Source organism: Galeopterus variegatus, unplaced genomic scaffold (assembly GCF_000696425.1).
Source record: "Galeopterus variegatus unplaced genomic scaffold, G_variegatus-3.0.2 Scaffold83, whole genome shotgun sequence".
Lineage (NCBI taxonomy): Eukaryota > Metazoa > Chordata > Mammalia > Dermoptera > Cynocephalidae > Galeopterus > Galeopterus variegatus.
In genome coordinates this window covers 1,103,297-1,131,198 of record NW_007726194.1, presented here as the reverse complement: position 1 = coordinate 1,131,198, position 27,902 = coordinate 1,103,297, and the positions used below count along the sequence as shown (strand labels likewise).

General features: G+C 36.9%; 1 protein-coding gene across 1 annotated transcript in view; it reads right to left on the bottom strand.

The window, feature by feature from the left end:
* LPP (LIM domain containing preferred translocation partner in lipoma) overlaps window positions 1-27,902 on the bottom strand; it is a 573,768-nt gene that overhangs the window by 210,249 nt on the left and 335,617 nt on the right. Inside the window, exon 6 of the mRNA XM_008580078.1 lies at window positions 22,672-23,355. Within this exon, the coding sequence (XP_008578300.1) occupies window positions 22,672-23,355 (684 nt within the window). The remainder of the gene's footprint in view (window positions 1-22,671; window positions 23,356-27,902) is intronic.

Sequence of the window (27,902 nt, the reverse complement as noted above, 5' to 3'; positions counted from 1 at the left end):
TTCCAGATGTCTACGGGATTAATATCAAACAAAAACCACATATATTTTTTATTTTACTGAAAATATTTTAACATTTACTTGTACATATTTGTGAGGTGCAGTGTGTTGTTTCAATATATGCATGTGCTTCACAATGCTTCACTTAGGGTAGACAGCACAGTTTGGTACCAGCTAGTCCACCAGTTCTCCTCCCCTCCAACCCCCCTGCCCCCCTGCCCCCTGCCACCCCCCGGGAACTATTATTCTACTCTCTTTTTCTATGAGAACCACTTTTTTTTTTTTTTTTAGATTCCACATATGACTGATGTCATGCGGTATTTGTGCCTTACTTCACTTACATGATGGTTTCCAGTTCCATCCATATTGCTGCAAATGATAGGATATCATTTTTTTTAATGGCTGAGCCCCCCTGCCCCCTGCCACCCCCTGGTAACTATTATTCTACTCTCTTTTTCTATGAGAACCACTTTTTTTTTTTTTTTTAGATTCCACATATGACTGATGTCATGCGGTATTTGTGCCTTACTTCACTTACATGATGGTTTCCAGTTCCATCCATATTGCTGCAAATGATAGGATATCATTTTTTTTAATGGCTGAGTAGTATTCCCTTGTGTGCATATACCACAGATTTTTCACTTATTCGTCCACTGATGGACATTTAGGTTGTTTCCATCTTTTGGCTATCACAAAACAGATTTTTTATTTTATTTTTTTATTTTTTTTTCCTTTTTGTCTTTTTTACTGACCAGTAACGGGATCGCAACCCTTGGTGTCGCGCCCGCACCGTGCTCAGCCAGTGAGCGGGAACCGGTCTCCACATGGGATCCAAACCCTCAGCGGAAGCGGCGCACTCTCCAGTGCGCCACCGGGCCGGCCCACAAAACAGATATTTTAAACATAGAGTTTAAACGCTGTGTCCATGAAGTTTGGGACGAGGAACAAGAATTACTTCTGTCCAGTTGTACCTTTCCTGCTATGTCCCGGGCTAGGGAGATGAAGTGGTTGAGGAAAACCAGAAGGGGATGGAAGCTGGGAGGTCAGTTTCTAGTCCCTGTCCTATTCTCTACGTTTATACGTCCTTGACCAAATGACTTCAGGCCTCAGTTTCCTCATGTGTTTCTTCTCCTACTGAAACCTTTGAGGACAGAGACTGTTTCTCCATCTCTGTATCTGCAACACCTAGGACAAGACCTGGCAAACAGTAAGTGCTCAATATATGTCTGTGGAACAAATGAGAAAAATAAGTGCTTAGAAACAGATGCTATATAAACTCCCCTCCAATGCTACAGTTTAGTTGGGTCAAGAGAACATCAGGGTGGTCACTTGAACAGCTAAGAAAAGGAAAGAAAAGCAAGAAAATTTTGATTGCAGAATCTGAGTCACTAAGTGCTTCCTGGTACTTTGTTTTTATTAAGGTTTATGTAACTATACTTTATATGGAACATTGTTATTCAGCCTTTTATACAGATCCCCTTAAAATATATCTTGTGCTGAACCGCTAGACTGACTGAAGTAGGAAGTGAGGTCTGGTCTAATCAAACTATGCAGTTTATCTGATGGTTCTATCACAGAAAGAGTAAGCCATGTCTGGAACAAAGAAAAAAAAATGAGATTGAAAAGCTAAAAGCCTTAAAGTTAATTCCCATGACCAAAAGCAAAAGAGTAAAAAGAAAGAGCACTATTTTACATTGCATAACATATTGCAGAGGCATCAGTCAAAGATGAACCTATGATAAGTAGCTTGAAAAACAATTATGTGAATGATATTCAGATGTATTTTGGATGATATCCCTGCCATTTTACTTGTAAGTACTGTATTGTGACTTTATCACCTGCATTTGTCAAAAGGGTGATGGATTCTTTTTGTTGGCATGATCCTCCTCATCCCATCTGATTTTATTTTAATACACCTGTGCCATTAGAATACATTACCTGGAAAAAATCACCACGGAAAGCAAAATTACATGGTCTCTAAATGTGTTTAAAATGAGACTGTTCATTCACTGCAAATAGAGGACCAGTCTTTGTTTAGTCTTTTCCATTATTACTTCTAAAAACTCAGTATACACATAGCCATTTCCACCAAAGAGTTATGTTAATTCTGCTCATAGGGCTGCTATCTGCCACCATTAAACCTTACAATACCAGTTATATCAGCAATTGTTCAACATTACCTTTGCTCCTCAAATTACAGTAAGAAAAGTCATGGAAGTCATTGACATGGTTTGTGTAAAGAAATGTGTTCCAGCAGTGAAGTGGGAGGTAACCTGGCTGGGTTTAGATTGGTTGGTCCCTGTGAACTATTGGCTATCAGCTCCTGTATATTTTACCTTGCATTTCCCTACCCTCAAGTAGTTCACAACCCAGTACATTGGTCACTGCACATCTTGCTCATAAAGGTTAAAATAACCAACAGATCTCTATGACTTGGAAGAATCATACAAAGACTAAAAATTCAAATATTCCTACTGGTTCTGTCACAGGTTACACTGGGTGATGCTGGGCCAACCACTTAACTCAGATTGCATGTAAGTAAGGCACTTTGCTAGACTCTTCTCCCTCTGGGCCAAGGGAAGTTCAGAAAGAAGGCCATGACTAGACTGTCTTCTATAAAAGAGAAGAGTCACCAGAATAAACAAATAAAACAAAGGAGCAAATGGAGGATGGGGAAAAAAAAGATAGTAAAAACAAATTTGGGGAAGAGTTGAGGTCTAGCAAGAGAGCAAAGGGGCAAGTCAAAAGTAGAGCTTCCAAGGAGCTACCAAATATCACAAAGATTAAATTCCACTCATCCATGGGTGTTAGTATGGAAACATGGGGTCTTAGTGAAAGAGCTGTCTTAAACTCATTTTTGGTGAAGTGAATAAAGTTTAATTCCTTCAGATGTTCTCACAGAAAATATTCATGGGATCCCAGAACAGAAATGTGACTGGATGTTCTGAGCCTTGAGCCTGGAAAGAGGCAGGCATAAAACTCTGGAGGACATTCCCCAAAAGCACTGAGGTAGCCACCAAACCATGAGTTTCCTTTAGTTCATTTGTTTTGCCATTACCTTGAACAAGTAACCAAATAAAGCTATAAATGTTACAGATGCAGAATATGTCTTGTAGAAGTGCCCACATATGCAGCACTGGCCCTCTGGAATGTCTTTCCCTCTTCCTAGTCTCCCCAATCCCAATCCTAGCTGTCTTTCAGGTTAGATCAAATGCCAATTCCTCATAAAGGCTTTCCTGAATGCTCAGCTGGCTGTGACCCCTAAATCATCTAGATATCTGTTAGACTTTATCCTTAACCACTTTAATTACATATCACTTTCTACCTTGTGCTAGAGACATCATTTTACATGTCTCATCCCACAACAGGGGGTCTGGGATATGGTATCCATTAAATACATGTTTAAGGCAGAAAAACAAGGCGGAAAGAGTGGAAGGAATAACTATTTCTAAACAAGTACCCAGAGTGGAAGAAATACTTTTAAACAAACATGCATTGACACAGAAGGAAGTGAAGCTTCAGGGGCCCTCACTCACATCGGCCCCTTCTAAGGTCTTGGGAGGGGCCCAAGAAGTGTGCTCACTGCTGTCTTTCCACTCCAACTGTCCTCTGTCACTCTGTGGGGCAGTGTTGAAATGGTCACAGGAATTTTGGGGTTTGGTTAGGGAAAGCTGAGTCAAGAATGCATTTAGCTGAGTGTGGTGGGATACATTTACATGGATTGCAGTCACTGTGGTGTGTGCTTAAGTCATCACCAGACATCACTGTGTTCCTGGAATACTTCTAATGGCCCTGAGCTGGCTACGCTCTTAACTCTGTGACTCAGATGTGTGGGGCCAGAAGTCATCTAACATAAATGTGTCCTCCAACACCCAGCACGGGGATTATGATGGTGTAAAACAGAAGCAGGGGTAAATGCATAAAGACAGAAGTCAAGGCTCATGAAAGTTCTACCAATAGTCAGATGTGGAAACATTTTCACATGGGGTACTGCTCGGTTCACAGTGATGCAAATGGAGATGCTTTCTCTTATCAGGAATGTGCTCAATAATGAACTGGGAACAATTATAAATACACCATTAACTTGATTTTCTTTATTGATGTGAAGTGCACAAAGTAGAATTTATCAGCTTATGAACCTGCAGCAACAATACTAGTTTTTTTAACAGCTCACAAACAAAAAAAACTTGATGGCAGTTTCTCCAAATTTGAAATCATCTTAAATTTTACATGACACTACCAATAAAAAGTTGTGTAGGTTAAAGAAAGGTTTTCAAACTTTTAATAATAATAATGATAAATAAAAATAGATTTCTATCCACCACGCTAGAGAAGAGACTAATATTATTTTTCTTTTCTCGCTATAGAATATATTAGGAAATTAGGCTGTATGGAGAAGTGATCAGTGAACATGCAAACAAAAAATGTAAGAAAAAGCCATCAGACACTTCTTTAATAAAAAATCTTATTTTTCTGGATTTTGTGATTTTTGAGATATTTTATGGCTTTTATTGATTTAAAATGTGTTTCATTTGCATTCCTCATTTGAAATAAATATTCATTTCTTAAAATGATTGTCATAGGCTGAGTTACTCACCCCCAAATTAATATGTTGAAGTTCTAATCCCTAGTACCTCAGAATGTGACTGTTTGGAGAAAGGGCCTTTAAAGAGGCAATTAAGTTAAACAAGGTCCCTAGAGAGGACCTTAATGCAATATGACTGGTGTCCTCATAAGAAGAGGAGATCAGGCCACAGACAGGCATAGAGGAAAGACCATGTAAAGACAAAGAGAGAAAGTGGCCATTTGCAAGCTAAGGAGAGAGGCCTTAGAAGAAACCAACCCAGCTAGCACTTTATATTAAGACTTCTAGCCTCCGGAATTATAAGAAAATAAATTTCTGTTGTTTAAATCACACAGTCTGTGGTACTGTCATCCCTCATTATCAGTGGGGGATTGGTTCCAAAATCCATGGATGCTCAAGTTGCTGATATAAAATGGTGTAGTATTTGTATATAACCTACACACGTCCTCATGTACACTTTAAATTATCTCTAGATAACTTACAATAATTAATACAAAGTAAATGCTATGTAGGTAGTTGTCATACTGTATTTTTTACTTGTATTATTTTTTATTGTTGTATTGTCAGTTTTTAATGGTAGTTTTTCTCAAATATTTGTGAGCCAAGTTGACTGCATCCACAATGTGGAAGCCACAGATAGAGAAGGCTGACTGTACTTTGTTATAGCTAGCCTTAGCAAACTAATATAATAATTTTCTGTTCATAATTTTGTATTTTTTAAAGAGGATCTCCCCAAAGTTATAAGCTTCAAAGCTCAAAGTCAAGAAATATATTAACGATAGCAGCTAAGGCCAATGCCATTTTGCTGAAAATTTTTACTTTTTACACATACTTCCTGACAAACGCTTTCCATTTAAACAGCCATTTATACTTTACAAACTACCAAATGGTTAAGAGCATTGAACAATTTAATGAAAATTTTTGGTTTCTGCGATATGTGCAACTTTGTCACCTATGGAGTCACTGTCTGCAGACTCTTTTCAGACAGAATATTTAAAAATACCTACAACTGGCCAGTTAGCTCAGTTGGGTAGAGCATGGTGATGATAACACCAAGATCCAAGATTCAATCCCTGTTACTGGCCAGCCACCCAAAATTGTTATAAACATGTATTTAAATTTAAAAAAAAAAATTAAGAATACCTAAATATCAGCCCAAGGCTTTTATACAGTTCCTGTCTAATGGATTTCCTACCTTTCAGTCTAAATGTTAAGCAACTGCAAGAAGGCATCTGTAAGCAGAAAAGTTGGGAATTATGATTTAAGTTCCACATATTTCATAGTGTTGATTTTATCGACAAGAGACAAGGATTCTATGATCTAAATGGTGTGCAAAATTGGGTAAGTGACTTGACTTCTCTGAAATGTGTCATCATCTGTAAAAGGGGATAGTTACTCATTCTCTGATCATCTCAAGTTCTTTTTGAGGATCAAATGAGACAATGGATATGGATTTGTGTTGCATTAAAGTGTTTACTGTTATTTTATCAAAGGCAATGATAAAGTACTTATCAATGTAGCCATAAAATTGTCTTCCATCTCCCAAAATTACAGGTTTAAGAATTGTTTTAAAGTTCTACCTATGCTGTGAGGTCTTACGGTTATTATCCAGGTCTTAAATTAGGTAACACATTTATTTCATCTCTGACAGTCTAAAAATCTATGAATTTCTCATCATTGAGCTAATATCTGGCTATAATATTATGTTCCAAAAGATTATTGAGAAAGTTATGTTTTAATTTTTTCATGGCTTTGTAATTATTTAAAACTTGAAATAAAAAAAAATAGACTTAGTTTTTTAATAACAAATGCTAACACTAAGAATAAGGTAATATGGAAACCAATGATCCTTCACCTGATAATCTCCTGCTAAAGGAAAGGGTCCTTTGTAAATAGAAACCATGTGGTTAAAAAACGGGAGGAAGCAAGCAGCATGCATGTGCTTGACTCCCTATTAATAGCCTGGTTCTAGAACTCACAGAACTTCCACTGAAGGCTGAACAGTCCTAGGTTATTCACGTGATCAGATTTGCACTTCCATGGTTCTCCCAAAAAAGGCTTTCTAAACAAACTTGGCCTAGGCTCACTCATTTGGCATTTCTCCTAGAGAAATGCAACTCAATGTTCTACCCAAACATTTTAGGAATGACAGTTTTGGGATTTTTATTTATTTAATCCTCTCTCAAGCCAGGTTTGTTTTGAATCAATGGCAAATGTAATTAGTAAATGGAACATTCATTTTGTTCTATTGACTCTAAACTTCAGATATAAATGGGACGCATTTTACAGCTTATGTTAACATTTCCTTTTCCCTTATTCTTTTCTGATCAGCTCTTCAATGATGATATAAATCTTTCATGCAAATGTACAAAACAATGTTACTCCTGGCATTTGGCAGGAAGTTCACATGTCTGGGTGAAATTATACATCTCTTGAAAAACAGGTCATTGTTGGTTTTGCTACAAGTCTTTCCTTCCCACTCAGAGATACTGTCCTGAGATAGTACATTGGGGCTGAGGAGGTGTTCAGCTTGTTGTCTTACATCTCTTGAGAGCTCAGCAGTTCTTTCCTTTCTGAGGTTCAAGGTTATTGGCTAGATTCTCCTAAGACATTCTGCTTAATTCCATTCCATTTCATAGCCCACTAATCACACCGCTCACACTGCAAGTTGATTCTGAGTGTCTGGCCAGGGCAGAGTGAAAGAGAAGAAAAGAAGAGGTTATCAGAAGTTTTCTATTAGAAAAAGGACTAGGAAGCTTTCCTGGCAGACAACCACCCAATGGCCTCATGTTAGGAAGGATAATTCTCAGCAGCTTAACATATAGGACCTGCTATAGATCAGAAGAGAACCTGACTCACGGTTTAAAGCTGGGTTACTGCACATCAGTGAGAACTTTCTTTCATATTCTTTTACAAAGAAGCATTATCATATGATAGGTAAGAGCTTGTGGCATATGGTCTTGGGCAAATAACCTAATCCCTCTCTGTTTGTTTCCCACTCAGTAAAAAATCAGGATATTAACAGTATCTTCATATACTTTTTGAGAGGATTAAATGAGCCAGTGCACATAAAAGCATCATATAGAGAAATAATAACTTATCATGGGTGCTTTCTAGCATTCACAATTGAAAGGGCCACTCACAGCACTTTCGCAAATCTTCTTTTCTATGAGCTATTTGTCCATACATATTTGATCATGGGGGGAGATGTTAGATTCTCTTCAAAAGGGAATATAATACTTTTTTTTTTCTTAAAAAATGTTATAAAAATGGCACTGTAAAAAAATACTTCACACTGATGATAAGAAGCTATGACTTGGCAGAAGCAGCATCACCAATAATACGTACATAACTGATTGCCACTATAAGATTTTAAGCTCTTTGAGAATGAACTAAGTTTTTGTTCATTTTGGTACACACTTTGGCATCTGGAAAAGTGGAATCTAGATAGTATATGTTAGGTATTTATCAAAATTAAAACTGAAAAGTAGTAGTTCTATGCAGCAATATAGTAACATTGGTAAGCATAACTAAAACTATATATCTAGTCAACATGTTTTCTTAAAAATTACTACAAAACTCAAAAATGCTTGGCTGTGCTAATGGCATAAACAATGTAGCTAAAATACATATGTCCGTGAATAGACAGAATTATGTGTAAACAGCTCATGAGCTGCACAGAAAGCCCTTAAGATGTCCCAATATTAGTTCCCCTACACTTTGGGCTATTTACACAAAGAGACTGTGAAGTACTGCAGAAATCATTTCAAGGAAAAGGGATTGGCAAGGGTAGAGAGAGGAGGGGGAAGAAAATCAAGGTGATGAGAAGAGTGCAAGTCAAGGGAAGTGACACTTGGTGTGAACAGGAAATATTGAAGAACAGATGCCATTATCTGCCTCTTATGGGTCATAATGCCATCAGGGTGGTAACTGGATAAAAAGACCAGCAAGATCTCCAGCTGTTTGGGAAAAAGCTCCTGTTAACCTACTGACCCCATCATGGAAACAGAAGCAGGTGAAATCTTCATCTCTCACCCAGGCCCATACCATCCATGACTTTAGAGTACTCAGTTTTTAGGAACTCTAGAGCCATTCAAAAAAAAAAAAAAAAAGGTAGTGTCATATTATATATTCTTTGAGTAGGTAATTAAATTAAAATTGGAAGTTTTTTTAAAAATTGCAATTCATCCCCCATACTCACAACTCTTGAACCATTATTGCTTCTTTTACTGCTTGTCTTGGGCAACACTCCCTGCCACTTTTGAGAGAGTAAGTGGTGTGTATTTTGTATTTTCACTTCTCATTCAGCAACCACACCCCTCCACTAGAAACCTTATAGCATTAAAATGATCCATACCTTCATGTTACTTAACATAAAGGCTTTTCTATTTACAAAAAGAAAGTTCATAAGCCAATTTATTAATAGTATTAAGGGTAGCCACAGAAACACAGAGCCTAACAAATCTTCCAACATCCACTCCAATCTGTCACAGTTGCTGGGATCATCTTAAGACAAAATCAGAGCCTACTACTCCTTTGCTAAAAACACTCAACTGGATTTCCATTTCACTCAGAATGAAAGACAAACTCCTTACCATGCCCGTAAAGATTTGTACTCTGCTTATCTCTCCTACATCATTTTATTTCATTCTCTTCTACCAACTATGTTCCAGCCAGCAAGGCTTTCCTTCTATTCCTACAAATGCTGAATCACCTTTACTGCAGAGGGCAATGACTGTATGTGGAAGGAGAAAGCTTGGGTGAGGGTGAGATAGGGAATATTTCCATCACTGACCCTCAATGATGAAATAGGCTTCATAAGTTTTATACATGATACTATGTTGTACTGGACACAGACAAAAACACCCCAAACGATCACAGCAAAAGACAGAAAAACTACAATGATGTAGGCTGTAAAATTAGTCTCAGTGACTAAAACAGCCTGCAACTAAATGAAGATTATTAATCTGTTGGTAATACAAACTAGGATCTGAAGGGCAGAAAAGACCAGGAACATAGGTGAAATAAAAACAGAACATTTATAAAAACACACCTATTAAAAACTCACATAAACAACTCTTGGCAATAGAAATTGTACGTGGCTCCATGTCAATTCAATAAATATCATTTCAACTATAGATTTATTGACTGATTCATTCATTCATGAGTGCCTGATACATGCAAGGTACTATTTTAGGTATACAAGAACCAAAACTAAACTAACGTGGTTTCTACTCTTAAAGAACACAGATTTCTACTTGAGGTTATAGAAACATAACACAACTAAAATCAAATGGGAAGGGAAGATGTAGGGAAACTGGGACCCTCATATACTGCTAGGCGAAAAATAAAATGATGCGGTCCCTTTGGAAAGCAGTCCAATAGTTCCTCAATATGTTGAGCATTAAATTACCACATGACTCAGCTCCACTGCTAGGTATATACTCAAAAGAATTAAAAACACACATCCACACAAAAACTTGCATTCAAATATTGATAAAAGCATTATTCATGACAGCCAAAAAGTAGAAAAACCTCAAATGTCCATCAACTGATTGCAGGATAAACATATTGTGGTACATCCGTACAATGGAATATTATTCAGCAATAAAAAGGAATGAAGTACTGATACATACTACAATGCAGATAGACCTTGAAAATATGATAAGAATCCAGCCATAAAAGATATTGTATAATTCCAAATGTCCACAATAGAAAAATATATAGATACAGAAGTAGATTAATGGTTACTTAGAACTGGATGGTTTGGATTCAAAGAGGAAATGACACCAATTCTTTACAAACTATTCCAAAAGATTGAAACAGACGCAAAGATTCCAAACTCATTCTATGAAGCAAACATCATCCTGATACCAAAACCAGGTAAAGATATAACCAAGAAAGAAAACTACAGGCCGATATCCTTGATGAATATCGATGCAAAAATCCTCAATTCTTGGCAATAGAAATTGTACGTGGCTCCATGTCAATTCAATAAATATCATTTCAACTATAGATTTATTGACTGATTCATTCATTCATGAGTGCCTGATACATGCAAGGTACTATTTTAGGTATACAAGAACCAAAACTAAACTAACGTGGTTTCTACTCTTAAAGAACACAGATTTCTACTTGAGGTTATAGAAACATAACACAACTAAAATCAAATGGGAAGGGAAGATGTAGGGAAACTGGGACCCTCATATACTGCTAGGCGAAAAATAAAATGATGCGGTCCCTTTGGAAAGCAGTCCAATAGTTCCTCAATATGTTGAGCATTAAATTACCACATGACTCAGCTCCACTGCTAGGTATATACTCAAAAGAATTAAAAACACACATCCACACAAAAACTTGCATTCAAATATTGATAAAAGCATTATTCATGACAGCCAAAAAGTAGAAAAACCTCAAATGTCCATCAACTGATTGCAGGATAAACATATTGTGGTACATCCGTACAATGGAATATTATTCAGCAATAAAAAGGAATGAAGTACTGATACATACTACAATGCAGATAGACCTTGAAAATATGATAAGAATCCAGCCATAAAAGATATTGTATAATTCCAAATGTCCACAATAGAAAAATATATAGATACAGAAGTAGATTAATGGTTACTTAGAACTGGATGGTTTGGATTCAAAGAGGAAATGACACCAATTCTTTACAAACTATTCCAAAAGATTGAAACAGACGCAAAGATTCCAAACTCATTCTATGAAGCAAACATCATCCTGATACCAAAACCAGGTAAAGATATAACCAAGAAAGAAAACTACAGGCCGATATCCTTGATGAATATCGATGCAAAAATCCTCAATTCTTGGCAATAGAAATTGTACGTGGCTCCATGTCAATTCAATAAATATCATTTCAACTATAGATTTATTGACTGATTCATTCATTCATGAGTGCCTGATACATGCAAGGTACTATTTTAGGTATACAAGAACCAAAACTAAACTAACGTGGTTTCTACTCTTAAAGAACACAGATTTCTACTTGAGGTTATAGAAACATAACACAACTAAAATCAAATGGGAAGGGAAGATGTAGGGAAACTGGGACCCTCATATACTGCTAGGCGAAAAATAAAATGATGCGGTCCCTTTGGAAAGCAGTCCAATAGTTCCTCAATATGTTGAGCATTAAATTACCACATGACTCAGCTCCACTGCTAGGTATATACTCAAAAGAATTAAAAAAAACAAACAAACAACAACAACAACAAAACCGGGGGGGGGGGGAGAGTAAGATATAACAACCACAATTATTTTTTTTTTGAAGTTCTTACAACAAGCAAATGGAGGGGACACACTTGGGTGGGAGGGGGTGAGGGAGGAGGGAGGGAGGCTTTGGTGATGGGACATAATAATCAACTACATTGTATATTGACAAAATAAAAAAAATTTTAAAAAAAGAACTGGATGGGGTTTGGGAAAAATGGGAAGTGACTGCTAGTGGGTATGAGGTTCCTTTCTGGGGTGAGGAACTCAATTGTGATGATGTTTGCACATATGCTCTACTAAATAAATATATTAAAATATACCACAAAAATACTAAAAATAATTTAATTGTACATTTTAAACAGGTGAATTCTATTGTATGTACATTATCTCACAGTTATCATATATTAAAAAATATCCAATGAAGTACATATTATAGTAAAGAAATGAAAAAAATCTCATGAGAAAATTCAGAGTAAAGACAACCTTATTAGGTTGTGAGGGTTGGGTGAATGGTCAAGCTTCTCCCGGGCCTTAACATAAGAGATGGATCTTGAATGTTAAATAGGCATTTGCCTGGCTGAGAGAAAGAAGAGAAATATATTCTACAAGTAGCAGATTAATTTTTGATTTTGATGTTTAGTTCTTCCATCCCTGAAAATGTCCACTGACTGTCACAACAACCTCTAGTTCAACATTCAAGATCTATTGGATAAGAAAGAATACTTGACCGGAGTTCAAGGAATTTTAATGAGAATCTAAATTTCTCAAAGTCCTTCTCATATTTTAGATAAGGGATCAACAACCTCTCTCTATGAAGGGACACACAGAAATATTTTGAGATCTGCAGGCCATACGGTCTCTGTTTCGTCTTCTCAGCTCTGCTGTTGTAGTGTGAAAGCAGCCACAGATAATACATAAACATGTGAGTATGTCTGTATTTCAATCAAATATTATTAACAAAACCAGGTGACAAATGACATTTGGCCCATGGGCCATACTTTGCTGGGTCCTGGTCCATATTCCCCAGGTTGCCTTCCTGAACTCCTCCCCAGTTCTCATTTTCTTGCTTCTGCAAAGACCATCAGCATCAGTTTCCTCCTAGATAGCCTACTTAACAAATATTTTGTGTCCTTTGAATGAGGTGAGTAGCAGGATTAAAAATGGTATTTCTTCCAGTAACAACTATGTATACCATCTATAAAGTTTGCATGCATAAAGCACGAAAAATAAGAAATAGCTTACTAATAAGTCCATGACAAGTACAACTGGCACACCTACACACTATCCTTCCTTTTTCACAATAATCTCTAAATAAGAATCAAAAACAAAAAAAAAAAGTGTCTGTATTTTAGGAGACATAACTATATCAAACATTTATAAAGATGGAATAAAAGGGGACCTATTATCTTGAACTTAGACTTAGGGTATAGGGTACAGTTTCAACTCTTTAACTTTGGGTAACAATGGTGATGTGTGTTATGTCCCAGAATACAACTCTAAAGTTTTATTCTCTAAAGTGTTGGGCACATTTTTTTTTTTTTTTTAACAAACAAGCTAAGACGTATAAACACAGACAACTATGAATGGAGGCAAGTGTAACAGAGTGAAAGGAAAACTGGGCTGGCAGTCAGAAGACCAAGTTCTCATCTTCCCTCTGGCATTCGGAATCTGTAGGATACTAGACAAGTTGCCTCCCAACATGTTATAGAGTTTTCCCCATATATAAAAGTGTTTGGTAAATTTTACAAGAGATTGTAAAAGTGCTAAATGCTATAATCACATATTTTGAAATGTTATTTTAAGCAAGCAACCTTCTGAAACAAACCGAGTTGTATTTTCTGAAGAACATTCCCTTAATTCTAAGAATGAACTTCAGCAAACACCACATTGTTTTCTAGTAGTATAAAATAACAAGAAATCTGTGTTTCTGGGACAATGGCACTTTTGGTACTGTACTAAAAATATTTGACTTTCTCTATGGGGCACTTCCTAATACTCTGTGTGTAAAATATTTGTTTTAATATTTACCATTAACCATTATACATCAATAATGGTCAAATTTCTTTGTTCGCTGGGGAGAAAACTACAGCCTCTTCTCTGAAATAGGACAGTATGAGCATTTGCAGCTGGCCGGGAAGGAAATTAGATTCCCAAAGGGACATATCAATAAGTCAGGTACTTGTTTTGCTAGAGAACTGAAATGAAACAAAACAAAGACAAAACACCGATAAATTGAAGTAAATTCTCTCATTCTGTAAACACAAAAAAAACATATTGCCAGAAACCACTGTTGCAATGATTTACTGAACTTTCCAAGAAGATTAGAGACCTGGGATATTTTTAAACATCTAAGTCAATGAAAAAGATTAGATGAGTAAAATGAATAATATTCACAGGCATTTCTTAGTGTACTAGTGCATCTATCCTGACAATAACAGAAAATCAGAAGGAGAGATTATGGTCTGAGTCAAAATCGTATACAGCCCAAGGACGAGTCTTCACAGAAGCAACTGTGAGACATACAATGGAGCACTAGAATAGGAGCCATTTCCTATATTAAGCAGCCTTACAAAACTGATGAAAGAGGCCTAAAGATAGAAGATCAGCTCAGTTTGGCAATGATTATTATTATACTTATACCTTTTAAGGGTCATTCATTTCTGACCTTACTTGACTTGAACTATTCTTGACCAATACAGAGCACTGTGGCAAAATGCAAATGTGCCACTTACTATGTAACTCTTCAAGTCATTATGACTCTCCAGGCCTCAGTTTTCTCATCTCTAAATTTAAAATGTTATAACCTAATGATTCTGAAAGTTGCTTTACATCTGATAGTTTCAATGCGCTAGTCTAGAATAGTGGAGAGTAAAGGTTTCTTATTTTTTCCAATTTACATCCTTCAAATTTGTAGGACACTATTTCTTCTTCAATCAGGAAACAAATTTTTCAAACAAAGGAGGTTGATGGATAGACTCTTATCCATTAAGGAAATAAAAAAGTTGAATCAATCATTTGTTTGCAGATAAAATGATAAGTAGAAAAGCCTAAAAAGTCTTATTCAAGAAGGTAACAGAACTATTAAATTTAAAAAGGTCACAAAGTACAAGGTCAATATACAAAAATCAATTCTATTTTTATATGCTAAGAACAAATGGCTATAAATTAAAATTTAAAAATATCATTAACAATAATCCAAAGCATAGGGATAAACTTACTGAAATATGTGCAAAACTATATGCATTGCTGAGAGAAATTAATGAGAACACAAAAAAATTAAGAGATATACCATGTTCATGGGCTGGGAACCTCAATGTTGTTAAGACATCAGCTCTTTTCAAACTGATCTACAGATTCAACACAATTTCCATCAAAATCACAGCACACTATTTTGTCAAAATTGACAAGCTGATGGTAAAATTTATATGGAAACAGAAAGGACTTAGAATAGTCAAAACACTTTTGAAAGAGAACGAAAATGTAAAACGTGCACTGCCTGATTTCAAAACTTACCATAAAGGTCAGTGATCAAGATAGTGTGGCACTGGCCTAAGTATAGATATATAAATTAATGGAATAGAATAGACAGTCCACATAGACCTACACATATATTGTCAATTGTTTTTTGTCTAAGATGTTAAGGTAATTCAATTGGAGAAAAGAGTCTTCAACAAATCATGCTAAAAAAGCTGAAATATTCCAATGAGGGAAAAAAAAAAATGAAATTTGTCACTTGTCTCACACCATACACAAAAATTAACTTGAAGTGAGTCACAGATCTAAATTTACATTGTAATCCATCTAAAAGAAAGTATAGAATAAAATCTTTATTGCCATTGAAAGGCAAAAATATCGAAGGACACAAAAAGTACAAACTCTATATAAACTATATATAAAAGTGATAAATTGACCTTTACCAAAATTAAAAACATCTGCTCTTCAAAATACAACATTAAGAAAATGAAAGGTCGAGTCACAGACTAGGAAAAAATATTGGCATGGATATATCTAAAGATTCTTATTCAGAATGTATGAAGTATTTCTATAACTCACAACTTAAAAAAATCCAACTAAAAAATGGGCAAAAAATTGATGACACTTCACAAAAGAACATATATTAATGGCCAATAGGTGCATAAATAGATGCTCCTCATTAGTACTGAAAAGGAAAAATGTAAATTTAAACCACAATTAAATATATCTGTGTACCATGGGAATAGCTAAAATTAAAAAGACTGACAATACCAGGACCTCGTGGTGCAATGGCAGCACATCTGACTCAAAAAAGACTAACAATACCAACCACTGCCAGGATTAGGGAGCAACTAAGCCATTCATACATTGCTGGTGAGAGTGCAAAATGGTACATTTAGAAAAAGTTTGGCATTTTCTTATATAGTTACTGTGTGACCCAACAATTCCACTCCTAGGTATTTATTCAAGAGAAATGAAAGCTATGTCCACACAAAACTTGTATATAAATGTTCATAGCAGCTCTATTCATAACCCAAAATGGAAAAAAAATAACTACCCAAAGCAAGTGAATGGATAATCCAAACGTAGTATAGACATATAATGGAACACTACTCAGCAATAAAAATGAATGAACTATTGGCACACACAACATGATTGTATCTCAAAAAAATTTACAGTAAAAAAAGCCTAGGTACAAGAGCACACACTATAGGCTTCCATTTATATGGAATTCCAGAAAAGGCAAAAACAATCTGTAATGTTGGAAGACAGAATGGTGGCCTGGAGCTGAGGGTAGAGGGAATGAACTGTAACGGGGCGCAGGGGAGCTCTGTGGCATGGTTGAAGTGTTCTGTATCTTGATTGTGACAGTGGTTCCACAGGTGCCTGCATTTGTCAAAGGTCATTGCCTTATGCACTTAAAACAGGCACATTTTATTGTATGTAAATTAAACCTCAAAAAGTTGGTTAAAGAATATGAATCAACAAATTCTATGAACATTTGGCAAGGGTAAAAAGTGAAAAAGATTCCGTGTACATAATGTGTGTGTGTGCATGTACGTATGTGTGTGTGTATGTGTATGCTTCTGGGATAAAGATATCCCAGAAAACACAAAATGTTGGAGCAAAAGTGAACCTGAAAAATTATCCAGCTACTTTGAATACTGAGTTGCTGATGTGACAATACTTGTGTTACTGAGGTAACCTAAGCTACTTTGGTGGAGTCGGTTTGGGCTTTGGCATCTTCCTGAACAATCTGCCAAAGTCTAAAGCAGGACTTACGCCCTATTTTAGGAGAACAAAAGAAGTTCCTTCAAGCATATTCATTAAACAGGAATTCATTATGCACTGTATTAGTTACTCTGGGGGACACAAGGTTGTTCAGATACCATCTCCATCTATCCCCTAAAATTTAGAATCTACTATATGCTGGGGCATAGGCTGGTGGAAGACAGGTACATAAATAACTCCGGTATAGTAAAAGTGTGAAAACTTCCAAAGGAGAGGATGAAATAATGTACAACTAAATTTTAGGAAGAGCAAAAACCGTCATGAGAAAGATTGACACTTTGGCTGGGTCTTAATGGGTAACATCTGTATGTGCAAATGTTTTATCTATTTAGGGGAGGATTGGGAAGGCATTCCAGGAAGAAGGATCTCGGTGAGCAAAGATATACAGATGAGAATTAACTAGGAATATAACATGACCAGGAAGCCAGGAAGCTTAAAGAAAAAGATAAAACTGGAAAGCTAGTCTGGGGTGGTTTCAATGTATTCCATAACTTGTTGAGATCTTAAGTTTTTTTTAAAAAGGCAATTAATGAGAAAGGCAGAGGTGTACTATTGAAAGCTTAACCTGGCATTATGTGTAGGATGAATGGATGTGTAGTAAGGCTAGAGGAAGAAACAACAATTAGGCAGCTACTTCAATAGCTCAGGTGAGAAATGAACTCAGTAGTAAGTGGGATTTAGATAAGAAAATGGACTTGAGACTTTACCTGGCATTATGTGTAGGATGAATGGATGTGTAGTAAGGCTAGAGGAAGAAACAACAATTAAGCAGCTACTTCAATAGCTCAGGTGAGAAATGAACTCAGTAGTAAGTGGGATTTAGATAAGAAAATGGACTTGAGACTTCGTGAAGATAGAAAGAACCTCAGGACAAACTGCACATGGTGATGGGGAAGAGGAAGTATAGCACCAAGCCTGGGTACCATGCAGGGGCTTATCGGGGCCTCTCCTCCAACTGCTGACCTCATCCCCACTGCACCAAGATTGCCTAAGCCCACTGACATGACTACATATATCATGGGCCGTAGTGGAGCCATGCATAATGGTGCTGCTGTGAAGCTCCTGACATCAAAACACCAGAACATACCACGGTCCAGTGGTTTGTCACAAGGAAAGCACAGGGACAATCTTCAAAGAACTAACTTGGAGCTGTGGCTCTTCCATGCATTTGATATATGATCTTAGGTGCATGACATCACCGAGCTTTTGAACTCTCATCAGTAAAAGAAAGACAAAAACCTTTACCTGTGCTTAATGCTCATGGATTTTGTGAGGTCCACAAAGTGCTTTGGAAACTGAGAAGTCCTGTACAAAGATGAATTACTAATGCTACTGTCACTGGTCTCTCCAAGCAATCTCTTCCATTCTTATCTTTACAAATATTCAGGTATTGCCAACTGACCTGAAGTTTATATCTACATCCATCCCTCCACCCACCCTAACTACCTCTTCTTTTTTGTTTCTCTGATCTTAGAATTGACAGATATTTAGCACCAGGACTACAACCATGATAGCTCTTTCCAAAATGCCAACAATTAATTGTACTGTGCCTAAAATATACGCCCTTCTTTTTTTCTAAAATGAAAAGAAATTTAAACATTCTGATATTACTGGAACATTCAAAATGCCACCATGTCAACATTTTCAAATATTTTCTTAATCTTCAAAGAAATTACCAGTCTAGGAGTCCCTTCAACACTGACCCCAATGGTTCATTACCTCCACTCTCTTCTCTGAACCATTAAATATATCCCTCACCCAAAACTCAAATGAGTTCTAATTCTGGAAAAGAAAAACTTTGTGTTCAATTTACTGAGAGAGTTTGCTGATCTTCAAGTTCCCACCTTCATGTAGGATTATCCAAGGAGGTTTTAATAATACATGATTTCAGAATCCAACCTAACCTCCACGCTAGGTGGGATGGGACTCTTCACTTTCCCTGGGATGCACAGTACCAGTGCTTTCACACACTACATGGCAAACATCAGAGCTAAGGGTGACATATATTAGGTTTTACAATGAGGGCAAGGGTGTTAAAGTTGCCTTGTCACTTTAGACCTGAGAGTCATCACTGGCTTCTAGGTCCTTGTCCCAGCACTTTCAAGGTGGGTCACCTTATCTGAATACTGGAGAAAACACACGCTCCATCTCACATGCACGTGATGATAATGCACAGGACATGAGTTCTGTGAAGTACACAGCAAGCTGCAGCTAATATTAGCTTTTATAAATCAGAAAAGAGGAAAGATTCCATTGTATCTTTAAGAGGATTTCCAGTGAGAGGGAACATTTCTCCCTTATGAAGACTTACTTATAACAATATTTTTTAAGCGACTCAGTGGAGATGTATAGAAAACACATTATGGCCTACTATAGCACACGAATTCACTGCTCAGCACATTATGAGAATGAGGATTTCCAGTGAGAGGGAACATTTCTCCCTTATGAAGACTTACTTATAACAATATTTTTCAAGCGACTCAGTGGAGATGTATAGAAAACACATTATGGCCTACTATAGCACAGGAATTCACTGCTCAGCACATTATGAGAATATAGATACAATCATGATTCCCCCTAAGCTTTGCAGGTTCTGATTTTGTCTTCCTTTCTTGGTTTCCTCTTCCTTCCTTTTCTTTCTTTCCTTTCTCCTTTTTCCTCTCTTCTCTCTCTTTGTTTATACTGCATTACAATGTAGGAAAATTAAAACAGCTCATTGCTCACCTCAAATACAGGGGAGATTCATTTCTTTATTTTTTAAAAAAACTTTCCTTAATAAGTTAAATGCCAAACTCCACAGAAATTCTCAATGTAATAAAAGATAATTGTTTTAAGGCATGAAGTTGGAAAAGCTGAATAGTCTTCACTTGGCAATTACTGAGCCCTTGGAAATTTCCAGGCTCTCTGCAATCATTAATTAATTAGTGAAGATGATGTTCCACTTTACTGAGGTTGGAAGCGTGACATAAAGAGATCTAGAGGTTTTCCTAAAATTGAAAGAGGAATGTCAATGGAAGAACTGGATAAGAATAAGGAGCTCATTTCTCAAGCGGTAGTCACATCACTAAGCCAAAATGAGTCAATACATGAACAATACGGTCCTCTGTGCACAGGTGCAGTTGAATACAGCAGTGTTCTGCTCAAAGACCAACTGTGAGAGAGCCCACCCCTGCACCAGCCAATGCCTCCACAACGCACACTGACTGTATCTGCAGCTTCATCCGCCTCTTTCCCCTTTCCCAGAGCACAGACAGATGGCTAAATATCAACCTTTAACCACTCTCCTTAATGATCACAGCTAAGAACATTATTTGATTTTCATTTTTTAAATGCACAATTGAATATGATGTGAAAACACATGACACTGTTGAAAAACAAATACTTTGAAATTTTTAAAAATGACATGAAATCCACTGACATCCAAAATCTGTAAGAATGCGATAGATCACGTTGAATAATTAACTTGTTCAAATAAGAAAGAGAATAATGTTTCATGCTTTCTGGTGAGTGCTTCATCAAAATTCATTCCATCACCCTGAATAGGTCGGTGAGGACAGACCAAATGCTAGTTCTGTGGCTGGACCCAATATCTGAGCTCTTGCAGTGGGCATGGGTTATTTTTCCTCCACCAATTGGTTGGCTCCAAATGTTGAGAGGGACTATCCAGAGTGCCCAGTGACAAAATGAGGAAAAGAACACTTGAAGACCAGCTTAGTACTTCTCACCAGATTGCTCCCTCCACCTTGACATACTTTTGCTTTCTCTCATGTCTGGTTCCCCAAGTGAGATGACAGGGTCCTCAAACAGCCCAGAGACCATCACTCAGCCATCTTTTCAGCCCAGCTGCTTTCAGCAGGGCAAAATTGCATACCGTTTTGAACTTAAATGTCCACAGCAACGGTTCCAACCTAAACTTGTATTTTATTGTAATCAGCTTCCACGGGGGAATTTGTGGCCCTTGTACAAAAGCGAGGCACAGTTGAATAACCTCAATTTCTCTGAACTGGTTGCTTTGGGGGCCAGGAGGAACAAACACAGATATTCTATCATGTTAACAAAGGGCAAGCCTGTCCAGCTTGTCTATTTTGGACAAATCATATTTAAAAGACAAACAAAAAAACCTTCATAATACTTCTTTCTGTAAGGAGACTTTAGAAAAAAAGAGTAATGCTACAAAATCACTGAAAATTTTAACTTGTAATCTTTATACTGGAAAATAATCATGGCTGGCCCACTTTCATGTAATGGTCAGCATAAGGCTGATGGATTCCTCCAGCTCTTCACAGGGTCCCCATGATGGGAAGGGCTCTATTTGTCTAAGGAACCTGAAATTCACTTGGTGTACCATCAATAGAGCAGAAACTTCCATGTGAAAATTGTGGTTTAGTAAACAGCCTACTAGGAAATTTTTGTTACAATGTTGAATATGGAAATTGATCTATCTAGAAATTGATAATCTTGTCAAACATGTGGAAAAGATTTTATATATATATATAGTCCAAACTTCTACTCAATCATCCCCCAAAATTACTGTTCATCTTCTAGGTAATCAAGGGCTCTCAAATTTCTGATTTCCCACAGTTCTAACTATAAGGAAGGGAAGGATCTGTTCCAAACCAAATGGCTGGAAACTGCCTCAGTTTCTCCATTTCACCCTTCCAAGTAATTCTCATTGATTCTTCTTGTCACAATGGGAGGAGGCACTATCGTGTTGATTCTTGCTCTAATAGAAAATTCAAGATGTAGTGAGTAGGCATCTTACCTACTCAGAGGAAGTAACTGAGCATGTTGACTTAAAAGGCATACATCCTGACAATTAAATAGAACAACAAAAGTTAACCATACCTCATAAAAGACTTTTAAACATTGCTTAATAGTGTTAGAGCTGAAGAGTAAGATTCTTCCTGGAGGATCAGTAATGTGAGAAAACAAGGGACAATAAACCAGTTCCAATATACTGCAGTCTCTTTCCAGAGGAAACTAGCCAAGTGTCTGCAGTACCTAAGTCCTGCTTGGCTTTACCTGTCGCCTGGGCCCTTGGTGATTTGTTCTGCCCCACTGGCAACTGTGGTACCAACATTGTTTAGGTTCTGACCACCTTCATATGGGCACAGTCTGCCAGCAGCTCACCTCAAGTTTGCACTGCACAACTCTCACCTACAGATCTGGGAGTGCCCTGTCCCTGCTGAAGCATGAGATGCTGCAAACCTATTTAGTGTCCAAGCAAATGCAACTTGTACAGGAAGCTTCTGCCAATAGGAAGCAAGAACTAGAAGACAAACTATTTACCCTTCCTCCCCTAGAACAGATTGTCTTGAGATGTTATAGTTCATATGGCCGTTTGGAAGATTATTCTTCAAGAGTGAGCAGTTAGTTGCACTTGATACTAAACAGTAGCCACACTTGTAACATATCCAAATAGGACCTCTCTCCTCTCCTACTTCACATATGCTTCCCTGGGATTGTATTTGCTAATGAAATAAAACAGCAGCACATACACTTCTGCCTCAGGCTTTGCTTTCTGGGGAAAGCAGACTAAAATAGACACCCCTCTATTCCCATCACTATGTTAATGAATTTCCTACCTTTGGCTGTGGGGGTGGTGCACAGGGAGCTGAAACAGGATCTGTGATATAGGTCTTCTTGGGGCCAGTGACTGGATACATCCCAGCAGGGTTCTGGTTCCCTGCTCCAGGAGCAGTGTACCCCGGTTCCCGCTTCCAGGTATTTGGGTGTCCTTGTTGACCATAGGCAGGATCAGAGTCATTTCTGCCCCCATAGCCAGGCCCTGCTGCATAATAGGGTTCATAATAGCGTCCTTGGTTGGGAGCATACCCATACCCAGGCTCAGGCTGAAGTCCTGGTGGTGGAATATATGTGTACTCTGTGCCTGCCCGGGTTGAAGGAGGTGGACACTGCCCAGAGACAGGGACTGGCTGAGTGTTATATCCTTGGGGTCCTGGACCATAAATTTGTCCTGCTGAAGGTGCAGTCATGTAATGAGGACTGGGCTGGGCTGACTTCACTTGCACATTGAAGGTGGGCCTTGAAGAGGTGGATGCCGTGGTGTAGGAGGCTGGGACTGGCTGAGGCTGGGGCTTGAGTGTTCCAATTGGAGCCACAGGGATGGGTCCAACCTGGGGTGCAGGCTGTGGTTTCATTGTAGACTTTTTGGTTGCCGTAAGAGGCGGCTGGTTTGGGATGACCATTCTCTTGTGTCCTGTGACAGGGGTGGAGACTGCAGGTGAGGCTGTTGAACTAGTAGAACTCTAAAGTAAAAGAGAGAAATAAAACAAGACAAAGATTACTGCCAATGAAACAAAATAAAAATATATAAGTGAACCAATATTAATAGTTGCTAATTATTATTTATGTATTAATATGTAAAATACAAATAAGGCATGGTCCTTCCTTCAAACAGTTCACAGAATAACACAAATATCAGCTGTGTTTCTGTGTGCTGCCAATGAACAAGGTTAGTAAGGAAACAAGTCAAATTATGATAGAATCAAAAAGAATAAAACATCTAGGAATAAATTTACCTAAACAGAGAAAAATATTATACACTGAAAACTACAAAACATTGAGGAAGGAAATTTAAAAAGACACAAACAAATAGAAAGACATTCATGTTCATGGATTGGAAAACGTAATACTGTTAAAATGTCCACACTACCCAATGACTCCTACAGATTTAGTGCAATCCATATTCAAAATCACAATGGCATTTTTTACAGAACTAGAAAAAACAATTCCAAAATTCTAAAACATGAAACATAAAAGACCACAACTAGCTAAATCAATCTTGAGAAAGAAGAACAAAGCTGGAGGCATCACAATTCCTGATTTGAAACTATGTTACAATACTACAGTAATCAAAACAATATGGTATTGGCATAAAGACAACACAAACCAATGGAACAGGAAAAAGAGCCCAGAAATAATCCACATTTATATGTCAATTGATTTTCAACAAGGGTACCAAGAATATACACAGGGGAAAGGACAGTCTCTTCAACAAATAATGTTGGGAAAACTAGATGTCCACCAGTGAAAGAATGAAATTGGACCCTTATCTTACACCATCAACTACAAATGAATCAAAGACTTCGAGATGTAAAAAACATACAATAATAAAACTAAAACTTCTAGAAGAAAACATGGAAGAAAGCTTTATGACATTGGTTTTGGCAATGATTTCATGAATATCACACTAAAAGCACAGACAATAAAAACAAAAGGAAATGAGTGGGACTACATCAAACTAAAAAGCTCCACATGATAAAGGAAACAATCAACAGAGTGAAAAGACAATCTATAGCATGAGAAAAAACATTTGCAAATCATATAAGGGTCCTTCAAAAAGTTCATGGAAAGATTCATATTATCTTTTAATTCTATTTTTCCATGAACTCTTTGAAGTACTCTTGTATATCTGATGAGGTATTTATGTCCAAAATATGTAAGGAACTCTTCTAAATCAAGAGTAAACAAACAAACAAAAAACAAATAACCTGGTTAAAAAATGAGCTAAACAAGCATTTCTTTTAAGAATACATACAAATAGCCAGCAAGTACAAGTATATAAAAAAATGTTCAATGTTACTAATGATAGGGAAATGCAAATCAAAAGCACTATGAGATATCACCTCACAGATGTCAGGATAGCTATTATTAAAAAAAATAAATAAATAAAAAAGGTCAAAAGACAACAAGTTTTGGCCAGGATGTTGGAATCCTTGCACACTGTTGGTGGAAATGCAAAATGCTGCAGCTGCTATGGAAAACAGTATGTAGGCAACTCAAAAAATTAAAAATAAAACTGCCATATGATTTAGCCATCTCAATTGTGGGTATTTATCCAAAAGAATTGAAAACAGAATCTCAAAAAGAGATTACCACTCCTATGTTCACTGTAGTACTTTTCAAAGTAATCAAGATATGGAAACAACTTACATGTCCATTGGCAGATGAACATATAAAGTAAATGCACTATATTATATGCACAATGAAATAATATTCTGTCTTCAAAAAAGGAAATTCCATAATATGCAACATAATGAACATTGAAGACATTGCTAAGTGAAGTATGTCAGTCACAGAAAGACAAATACAGCAAAATTCCACTATATGAGGTATCTAAAAAAAACAAATTCATAGAATCCAAGAATGGAATGGTGGTTGCCACAGGCTGGGGGCAGAATGAACTGGGGGATTATTAATCGATGAGCATAAAGTTTCAGTCAAGCAAGATGAATAGGCTCTAGAGGTCTGCTCTTCAACATTGTACTGCTGGTGGACAATAAAGCATCCTCAAAAATTTGTTAAAAGAGTAGTGAGACAGGAGTGTATGAAGTTCTCCTGACTTGAGCAAAAGGGAAATTGAGGGCCTCCTCCAAGAGACAGAAGATGTTCAAGAGGTGCACTTTGTCTGTTCCTGTCTCATGGGCACAGCCAGTTTTGATTGGCACTATAGACATCCATTCACCAGTTATTATGCATTAACTCCTCTACCAGACTAAATTCCTGGGGGACAGGGAGACACATACTCTTCATCCCAGGATACTATCCTACCCCCATTAACCTCACAAAGCTTTACTCGTTGGAGATGCTTAGAAAATGACTAATGGAACAGTACCACATAAAAAGGACGGCTACAGAGATACACATTTCAAAAAATGACATACATACACATATCTGTATTTATAGATAAGTATAATTTTTAAATGTGCTTGATTTTTAAAATGAAAATGTTAAATCATGGTAAAACTTCAAGAATTTCTGCAAAAATAAAAGTGAAGTGAAATGCCAAAAATAACTGCTTAGAAGCATCAAATAATACAGTAAGTAGAAAAAATTCACTATGTATTTAATTAAAAATGTGGGCTGAGAGAATGTTGCCATAGTTTTCTTCAACTATAAGGGACATAAATAAATATGCTTTAAAATGATTCCAGTTCTTTATCTCTTCCACTTCCAATGAGGTAAAGCATGTTAAAGTTTCAAATGAAAAATATACATATATATATAGCTAAATATGCTATTTTCAAACATATAGTTATGTAAAATATTCAGAAACATGCCGGCACACACACAACAGAATTGGCAATAAAGTTAGGGAAACCTTGTCATCACCAAAGAGAGTTCTGCTAGTGAGATATTTCCTAGAAGAAAGCAATGGCTCCTGAAATTGTTCCCCAATGCATTCATTCAAAGACTTTAGGAATGTTTGAATAGTGTGTGTGTGTGTGTGTGTGTGTGTGTGTGTGTGTGTGTGTGTGTGTGTGTGTGTGTGTGTTATTAAGAAAGAAAGGGAAAATAGAACGGTGTGAAAAAAGTTGCCTCTCAGGAGCTAGGTATACATTAATTCTTTTTTGTTTACGAATATTATGGGTTTTCATTTTTTAAATATGTGAATTTTGAAGTATCTGTTTTTGGGGACAGACTTCACAGCTGCATCAGAGAGTACGCATGTCATTAGCCCAGTTGCTCAGTCACTGTCTCCATTTATAGTTGGGTTTGTAAAGTGTTCAAAATAGGAGCTCTGTGTTTCTGCTGATATTGAGTCATCAAATAAAAGCAAAGTTTTATTCTTTCATTCAATTCCATCTATGCTCACTTTCTTATGACTGACACGGTTGACTAGAATAATCTGATCTTAAATTTTTTCTAGGTTCAAACTGACTTTTCCATGTTCTCTGTTACAAAATGTCGGAGTCTTAACTGAGTATTTCTTTAGGAACATTTTGACTATATATGTTTTAATAAATTGCTTAATAAGGAAACTACACCTGTTTCTATTCTTATTATTGGGACCACCTTCAAGTAGAAGGGAAATGCCACTTCACCAAGACAAGAATATCCAGGCTGCTTAAGTTACAAAAGTAAATGATAAGTTTGCTTCCCGAAAGACTAGTATTAAAAGAAAAAGGAAAAAAAAAAGGATAACTGTTTATTCAACTGTCTCCTGTAACTTAACAGGGAACCTAATCTAGAATAAAAAAAATCCCTAGGAAATGATAGTTGAGACAAATGATATGTGGAAAAGACAGGTGTAAGGATCAGGATCCCAACAAAAATGACAGCACACTCAAACTAGGTCTTCTCAAGGAGACGATTTATATAAGCCTTATGTACGTAGACCCATATCAATGTAAAGGAGCCATGAGACAGAGAAATCATGTAGGTTAGTAGTCAGAGTTGTCATTTCCTCTAGTCTCAAAGAGACAAAGAGAGAGAGCAGGTATTTGAAACAGAAAGGACATAGTGCTATAAAAGAGAGGACCAGTGATCTTTCTTGACAGACAGTTGGAAATTTATAATCAGCAAGCCAGAGGAAGACATGTGGCATAAGAGTCTATCAGTGTCTCTCAAGGGGCCACTATCATCAGCATCAGTTTAACAATAATCTGTTTTGTCCCCTACCCATTCAATGATAATACTGCTTCCTAGTCTTTGCAACAACAACAAAAGTCCCCATTCATTTCCAATCTCCCCCTGATCAGAAGGTGGTTTCCTCTCCAGTTGAGAACCATTAGCAGTGAAATGTCAACCAAATGTCCCTGGGAATTTTTAAATTTTTATCTGTGGAACAGCCTACATCACCAGAGAGCTATATATCTGCATCAAATAGAATTTTATATTATGACAAATGAAATACTTTTTAAAATTTTTTCTGTGAAATCACTACTGACAATACCCAACATATTGCTCAATTGCCCCTGAATAATGATCCCCATTACCTGACACAAGACCTCTTCTTTTCTCTGTCTATTTGATCTCCCCAGGACCATGCCCATAACTTGAAATATCTTTT